At 49.8% G+C, this 8,849-nt stretch overlaps 1 protein-coding gene across 4 annotated transcripts in view; it reads left to right on the plus strand.

The window, feature by feature from the left end:
• Positions 1-8,849, plus strand: part of LOC135370737 (NAD kinase-like) — a 110,210-nt gene that overhangs the window by 88,863 nt on the left and 12,498 nt on the right. The window contains exon 1 of one of the 4 annotated variants that reach the window (XM_064604555.1): positions 1,090-1,196. The exons of the other annotated variants lie outside the window; for them this stretch is intronic. Within the exon in view, the coding sequence (XP_064460625.1) occupies positions 1,138-1,196 (59 nt within the window). The 5' untranslated portion in view covers positions 1,090-1,137. Of the gene's footprint in view, positions 1-1,089; positions 1,197-8,849 lie in introns of those variants that run through there. 4 annotated transcript variants of the gene reach the window in all.

Genomic DNA, 8,849 nt, shown 5'->3' on the forward strand with positions numbered 1-8,849 from the left:
CGTTTATCTTCCATATCTGGACATAATGGTGAGAATGGGGTTTGGGTCATCCGATTAATTCCTCCTACTACAACACACGCCCCTTTTTGCACGTACGTAATTGCAAACACGGAAACACCTTTCACCCCTGTCTATTGTACGAGACTATAAGTTTCCCATGTAGGCCACCGTACAACCTGGCCTTGCCGATTGTGCCGAGCTCGCGCCAAATGCGATTGCGCAAGGGAGAAAGTTACCCAAGGACTGGAGGTTTCACAGCGACTTGCAGGATGTTTATGACGTCTGATAAACGACATGCTACATTTAAGTAAATATTATTCCGCAACATTGCCTACCTTTCTGTTTACCCCTGGGATTTTACACCACGTAAAACAGTTTAAACCCTATTTCGCGAGCTTTCAATTTGCGCGAATTTTAAATGCACGCGAAAACTTTGATCAAGCATTGACACTTGAGAAACCATGATGCAATCGCGAACTTCATTTCCGCAGCTGGTAGCACAGACTACAAGTAAGCATTTGATCCACTTTGCAGCTCAAGTATTTGCAATGTCGTTGTTATCAAATGCGATACGGGAAATATTGGGCTACACAACGAAGCGAAACCAATCAAGGCACAAATTCTCGCATCCAGAATTCAAAAAAAAAAAAAAAAAAGCGAGGCAACGAGAAACGGCGCTGAGGAATTCTCTCTGCATTCGTGCAAGTGGCCACAGGTCCTTCTGCAGAGAATTACACTTTATTTTTTACACTTTATTACACTTTACACGGTACACGCACGAGCTGGCCGCATCCCACCACACGTGCAAGAGGAATTTAATCGGAATTGGGAAAAAAAGAAAAACACTCAGATGTAAGCTCCGTGAAGGAGGCACCACGCTGTGACTCAGTATACGACATCCATCGTCGCCCAAACATGACGTTCAAGGTTAATGAAGTCGCCTTCTTTGCTCATCCTGCAAACGCTCCACGCTTTGAGAAGTCAAAACGCGAACGAAATAACAATAAGAGAAAACAGATATCGACCAGCGGCGCGGAAGCTTACGTGTCTTCCTGGCAACCCTATCGACGGTGGTGACATCCCATAGCGCAAGCTCTATACGAGTACGTGCAGTCTGTCGGGGCATTTTCGTTCCTCATGAGCGTCAACTGCGAAGGCAATGCTTCTCGAAAACCGCACAAGTCATCGCGAGCCAGGTCAGTCGAATTTGACTTCCCTGTTGCGAACATTGTAAAAAAAAAGTGTTTTTGTAGACACTTTTTAGTCTCGCGGTGTTACGTTTCCTTTTGCGAGAGGTGGTTCCCAGAAATCGCGCCCTCACCAGCGAAACCGTGAATCATTTCGGTCTTTACAGATTGTGTGTATTGCGACGAATTTTTTCTAAAATTATTTATTGTGATGCACTTATGTGCGCTCATAAATTCAACTACGCGTACGCAGTGGAGGGAGGCGAAAGTGAGCTGGTCCTTCACAGTTTGGAGAAGGGCCCCTGGATAACGCGGTCCGCCCCCGGGTGTAGGCAGTGTCTTCGAATGCGCGGCCCATAAAACGGTCGTCGTGGCAGTATCGCTTGCGGTGCAGTTCTGGGAAGATTTTTTTTTTTAAATCATAATAAATTACCAGCGGTGGAGGGAGGCAAAGAGGAGCCGGTCCTTCATATACTGGAGAAGGGCCCCTGGATAACGCGGTCCGCCCTCGTGTGGGCCGTGTCTTTGAATGCGCGGCCGATAAAAAGGTCGTCGGGGCAGTATCGGTTGCGTTCCCGGGAAGATTTTTTCTAAGATTACCCATAAGGTTACAACTCTCTTGACATCATGCTTTTCGTCAACCGTCGGGAAGACACGGAGTGACGTAGACAACGCGGAGGACAAGTGCACAGATAAGCAATTTCAGCGAAACAGTACAAACTGGCTTGGGAAATGGCCCGCACACTTGTATGCACACTGAACAATACAAATAATATACACTTGTCCGTTGTTTTCTGCGTTGGTGGCCGCGGCAGATGTATCGAAATGTAAGGAAGTACGTGACTTTTATATAGGAGCCATAAATACGGTGCAGGTTGCACTCGCCCAGCTTGCATTGTCACGGTGGACACTGCATCCGGGCACTGAAAGACGATCTTCTGGTATCATGCACGTATTGGCTTCCCCAAAGTCTCCTGCAGACTATACGGTATAGTAATGCAGCTACACAAGACCTGCTCCGTTATGGATGATGCAAATCGCGAGCACTGTCGTTAGCTTGAGCCCATTGAACACGTAGTAAGGGACCGCTGCCCGTATGATGGCACGCCCCAGAAACGCCAGTATATCCTTGTTCAACCCAAGAATGCATGGAATGTAGTCAGTGAGCCCTAACAGAGTAACTCCGCCGAAGAAACTATGGTGCTGTGTCAAGAAGGTGTCGCTATATGGTTTCGGTGTCGGCGCACTACTTGTTGCGGCGTGGAGTGATAAGGCCACCTATTGCATCCAATAGGAACGTGCGTAGGGCGGGGCTTAAACGTGCTGTCCTTAGGTTGGACAGAACTTCAGCAAGCTACCAGAACCGTATATCCGTGGTTTATCCGGAATCCCAAGCCTGGAAGGGAGTCATTATTACAGTTACGTCATCACATCTTTAAGTACTATTGTACTTACATGTTTCTAAAGCTGATATAGCAAGATCCTCCTTGTTAGGGGGTACACAGGAAAAAAAGTGGGTTGTGTCGTCAAACATCAAGGGGGGGGGGGGGGGGGTTTGGATGTACCACTGGCCGTACCCTGAGTGATATCGTGGACCTTAGCGGTAGGTTCCACGAAAGGCTACGAGTGCTGTGTGTGCGGTGAGTACCACGTTCAGTACAGTATGTGCACCTCATCGCCAGGGCTGAGGTGGCTCCTTTTTCTTTGGCTGTTTCCGTCGCGTCGCAGCCCGCGTCAAGACACTCCCGTACGGCCTTCCCGACCGGAGTCGGGACGTCGCCTCAGGGAGACGCCAGCATCGACATGATCGACAGCATCGGAACTGTGGCACTCAGCGTGGCGTGACCTGTTTGTACCTCGTCTAGCAGGCCTGCGCGACTTAGGCGGTGGACAATCTGAAACCACAGGTGCTGCGCCGACGACGCACTCCGCGTGTGAGGTCGTGGCCACCGGTTCCACAGGAGCTATGTCCTCGAATTCGGGTCTCAAGCTGCTGCATGAGCCCGACGGCGCCTCGCCACTCGGTAGCATCGGCTCTGGAAGCGCCGAAACGTCGCCAGCTTCTTTGGGCACGTCAGACGTGGGTGACCAACGCTCAATTGCGTCCCCCTTGAACTGGTCGCTTGCTTCGACCAGCGGTACTGGCTGCACGGTGAAGGTTGTCTCAGCTATGTCGCTCAGCTCGTTGTCAGTCAATGACTCTTCGGATGGGACACACGGATGGGACATGGGCACGAGTGCTGTCGGAGTGCTGTCCTTAGGTTGGACAGAACTTCAGCAAGCTACCAGAGCCGTATATCCGTGGTTTATCTGGAATCCCAAGCCTGGAAGGGAGTCATAATTACAGTTACGTCATAACATCTTTACGTACTATTGTACTTACATGTTTCTAAAGCTGAAGTAGCAAGGTCCTCCTTGTTAGGGGGTACACAGGAAAAAAAGTGGGTTGTGTCGCCAAACATCAAGGGAGGGGGGGGGGGGGGTTGGATGTACCACTGGCCGTACCCTGAGTGATATCGTGTACCTTAGCGGTAGGTTCCACGAAAGGCTACGAGTGCTGTGTGTGCGGTGAGTACCACGTTCAGTACAGTATGTGCACCTCATCGCCAGGGCTGAGGTGGCTCCTTTTTCTTTGGCTGTTTCCGTCGCGTCGCAGCCCGCGTCAAGACACTCCCGTACGACCTTCCCGACCGGAGTCGGGACGTCGCCTCAGGGAGACGCCAGCATCGACATGATCGACAGCATCGGAACTGTGGCACTCAGCGTGGCGTGACCTGTTTGTACCTCGTCTAGCAGGCCTGCGCGACTTAGGCGGTGGACAATCTGAAACCACAGGTGCTGCGCCGACGACGCACTCCGCGTGTGAGGTCGTGGCCACCGGTTCCACAGGAGCTATGTCCTCGAATTCGGGTCTCAAGCTGCTGCATGAGCCCGACGGCGCCTCGCCACTCGGTAGCATCGGCTCTGGAAGCGCCGAAACGGCGCCAGCTTCTTTGGGCACGTCAGACGTGGGTGACCAACGCTCAATTGCGTCCCCCTTTAACTGGTCGCTGGCTTCGACCAGCGGTACTGGCTGCACGGTGAAGGTTGTCTCAGCTATGTCGCTCAGCTCGTTGTCAGTCAATGACTCTTCGGATGGGCTTCCTTCAGCAAGCCCTGTGTCGTCCTTGCCTGTGCCGGTGATGGGATTGGTGACTTCTCCGGGAGCGGAAGCGGTGCTGGCGGCAGGTTTTAACAGCTCGTCCGCGTTTTCTGTTACAGACTGCCTGCCGTGCGGGACTGACAAGTACAGACCTGTAAAGAGGGTGATGCATGGGTGATGCCTCTTGTTGTCCTCTGCTTGAACAAGTACCGAGGCATTTTGTTCGGGGACAAGCGAGCGTCCCGCAGCTCCGAGTTTGAGCGTCAGTATAGTAAAACATGGATACTATAGGGTGACAGGGGGCAAAGTATTGCTTGGGTGTAGTTCCGTATCGGGACCACTGGCTTTTAAAAATTAGTGAAACGGCTAGGAAAGTGAATATTGCATAGAAGTGGAAGAAGATCATATACTGAATCTAAAAATGTAAGAATTATAAAATTCTGTGGAGTAGAAGTATTTTTATATGCATTTGAACAACCCCATCTGATTCACTTTTAGCGCAGGAGAAACACGGGAATGCTAAGCCTAACGGATTCGAAACTTGCCGTCTGGCGAAAGGTAGGGCCGTTGAAATGGGCTAAATCACCTCACTTTAGTGAGGTTAGGTTAAGTTAGGTTCTACAGATTGGGGGGGGGGGGGGTCTGGCACTCACTAGGCGGTGCGGGCGTCGAGACTGTGCCTCAGGTTAGGTCTGTAAGGTCCTCAGCCGAGATGGCGGATCGCCATCAAGAAACCGGCGATAAAATTCAATTTTTATACGGTTTACGCAATATACGAGGGTCATTCCTGTTTAATTTCGTTACTAATTACTTCCGCTTTCACCTAAAAGCGTTTGATTTTTGTTTTTATTAGGTTTTCTTCAGAAAAGCCAGTGGTCCCGATATGGAACTACATCCGTATGCTTCGACAACAGACAGCGCGAAACACCTTGCAACTCAACGGGCGCTGTACTTGTCGAAAATGTACAACGTTAGTGTTTAGTAATGACAACAGTCACCACCATAATGCGCGGGTTATCTATAAGGGATATTTTTCGTTTTTCGTGCAGCCTCCTGCGGAATGCATTGTATAGCTTCGCTTCTTTGGTGCGTCCGAACGCTTTAGTAGCCTAACCGGCCTTATTGGATGAGTTGCTGACACCTGAGTATATGCGGATTCGAAGGACGCAGCCGAAGCCCACACGCACTATAAAAACAGGCGCCGAATGATGTGACGCTTCTGATTTCAAAGAGCCTCCCATTTTCAACAACGTACATGTAAGTTCATCAAGAATGACACTTCGTTCGGAGCCTGTTACGCGGTCACTGAAGTCCTATAGAAGCAATCTCAGTTGGGCGATATAACTGTGATAGAAGGCAACATTGACATACTTTGAAACATCTTGGTCAGGGTACGCCAGAGGTACGCAAGAGCGTCTAGGAACCACCGCATTGTTGTTCTTTCGATGGCGTGAGGAACAGAAGCCGGACGTTCTTCTCCTTCTTCTTCTTCCACCACTAGGAACAGTGGCCACCAGCCACACAGGGGGACGTTCTTCTTCTTCTTCAACCACAAAGGAAACATCCCTTAGCCACACAAGGCGATTGGCCAGAAGTATGGCACGTTCTTCTTCTTCTTCTTCTTCTTCTTCTTTAGCCACAAAGGAAACGGCCCTTAGCCACACAATGCGATTGGCCAGAAGTATGGCACGTTCTTCTTCTTCTTCAACCACAAAGGAAACGGCCCTTAGCCACACAAGGCGATTGGCCAGAAGTATGGCACGTTCTTCTTCTTCTTCTTCTTCTTTAGCCACAAAGGAAACGGCCCTTAGCCACACAATGCGATTGGCCAGAAGTATGGCACGTTCTTCTTCTTCTTCAACCACAAAGGAAACGGCCCTTAGCCACACAAGGCGATTGGCCAGAAGTATGGCACGTTCTTCTTCTTCTTCTTCTTCTTTAGCCACAAAGGAAACGGCCCTTAGCCACACAATGCGATTGGCCAGAAGTATGGCACGTTCTTCTTCTTCTTCAACCACAAAGGAAACAGCCCTTAGCCACACAAGGCGATTGGCCAGAAGTATGGCACGTCCTTCTTCTTCTTCTTCTTCTTTAGCCACAAAGGAAACGGCCCTTAGCCACACAATGCGATTGGCCAGAAGTATGGCACGTTCTTCTTCTTCTTCAACCACAAAGGAAACGGCCCTTAGCCACACAAGGCGATTGGCCAGAAGTATGGCACGTTCTTCTTCTTCTTCTTCTTCTTCAACCACAAAGGAAACGGCCCTTAGCCACACAAGGCGATTGGCCAGAAGTATGGCACGTTCTTCTTCTTCTTCTTCTTTAGCCACAAAGGAAACGGCCCTTAGCCACACAAGGCGATTCGCCAGGAGTACGAGAGGGTAACGGGGGTACCGTTCGGGTAACTTCGTCTTCGTCATCACCGCAAGGTTTATTTATGGCGGACTATAGTTTATTCCTCTGTGAAGGAAGAAAAAAAACGCAAAATGAAAGCGCCACCACTCGTCCGTTCTGCGAAGCTTCTTTATCCGCCTTCAAAACCACAGACAGCACAGCCGCTTCAGACATATGGCGGCACAGTTCTTTAGAAGTCGGCCCAGGATGCATATTGCCCCAGGGCGTAAGTCGCGACGTTGCCCACCTCAGTGAGGCCGACAAAGGCGAGCCCCTTTCACTGTCAGCACCACCACCAGATGAAGTCGGTGGGTGCTGGTGAACTGCATGCACTGTAAACTGAAAGACACCCTTATGGGTGGAAATGGCTTGTCCTACAACTCGCACCTCTTTTTACACAACATGGTCTGGAACACCCTCTTTAGAGGGTGTTCCAAACCATATGGTGTAAAAAGAGGTGTGAGTTATAGGACAAGCCATTTACACCCATAAGGGTGTTTTTCAGTTTACAGTGTAGCTTCTAGGGGGAAGTCCAGCTTCGAGTGGGTTACCGGACAGGCATCCACATTAATCGCTTCCTAATCCCATCTCATCGCGCGTCTAGTCGCAGTCGTGGCGCTTCCCGTATAGCTCTGAGGCAACAATGGCAATCAGTTACACTTGGGCACCGCCAGTATGCTTGCCCAGAATATTACAGCGGGAGACGCGCTAAACGTCATAGCTTTCTGCTGCCGCGTATAAGCGCGAGAGCTCAACAGTCTCTTTGTACATGAGAGAACTGATGTTCTGAGGCTGGAACAACATAGAAGGGACAAACACATACAAAGCCTCAATTTGCCTACAGCTGGCTAACCTTTTCAGTGACTTTCATCTTTCATAGTCTATTTGTGCTCTCCTAGCCAGAGGGAATATCCTGCGGCTCGGCGACTTGATAGCAGACGACACAATCGGCCCTGTCGTCTGCTAAGGAATATCCTGCGACTTAGCCACAAGATAACAGACGACAGGGCCGATGGTGTCGTCTTCTATGTGCGCAGTATATGCCGCTCCCGACGTCCCGGCGCCGTGAGCATTTTTCTCTTTCTTTTTCTTCCACTAGAATATTCCGTGGTGATGTTGCCCGTGCGAATACACGGTAAACGGAAGTTTATTCTCACAACGAGTTGCCAGTTAGGAGCAACTCGAGTTTGTTACGGCATGAAGTGCACAGTTCAATTGATTAGCAAGACTTCGTAAAGGCTGTTTTTCAAAAAGCTGTAGAAAGAGCTTGAGACCTGGCACGTGACGAAGTGCCTGCATCCCAAAAAAGAAAATCAATGGTATCGACAAACTCACTCGGAAATCCTTTCCATGTCATGGCAACTGCCCTATAAGCAACAACTACGTATACCCGATTGGCCGCAATGCACCTCCACAATGCGTCGCAGAGGCTAGTTGAATGAGGAAAGCGTTTCGAGCACTACAGGCGTAGCAAATCTGTAATGATCGACATCAAAGACTGGTAAGAAAGCAAATCTTTCTCTCGAAAGGAACGGCCGGGAATGTATGCACACAGGCTGGTATACATGTTTGCGATTGCGATAGACAACGGCATAGACTTTATTTAAATGACGGTCACACAGGTGTTTAATCGTCACATCCGATTCACCATCCCATTTCACTTGGTAATGTAGTGAAGATTGGCTTTACAGTGAGAACCCAAATCGTATAGTGTCACCAAAGGTGAGCAGTGCTTTCAATAGATGGAGTTGGTGAGTTGGATTCCACCCAGCAATTTGTCATAGCGACAGGGCACGGATCAGGTGTCATTTTAAAGACACATTTTATGCTGGAACGTGCACGTATCTTGAGATATAAATCGCTAAATTTTGCTGTGCAAGTGAGCCGAAACGGAAACGTCGCACTTCTCGAGCGCAAAAGGAGAGGCGGGCGCTCGGGTCTGAAGGTCACGTGTTTTGTATCGATGGCGCTGATTGGAGTACGCGCTGACGGCCAGAAAAGCCGGACGTCGGCTGTGTTCTCTGGGTGCTCTATGAGTTTTCCTCAGACGCTTTAAGACAAACGACGGCACAGTTCTCTATGAAGTCGGCCCAGGACGCACGGCCCCCTTCCTGCGATAGTAGTGA

Source organism: Ornithodoros turicata, chromosome 10 (genome assembly GCF_037126465.1).
Source record: "Ornithodoros turicata isolate Travis chromosome 10, ASM3712646v1, whole genome shotgun sequence".
Lineage (NCBI taxonomy): Eukaryota > Metazoa > Arthropoda > Arachnida > Ixodida > Argasidae > Ornithodoros > Ornithodoros turicata.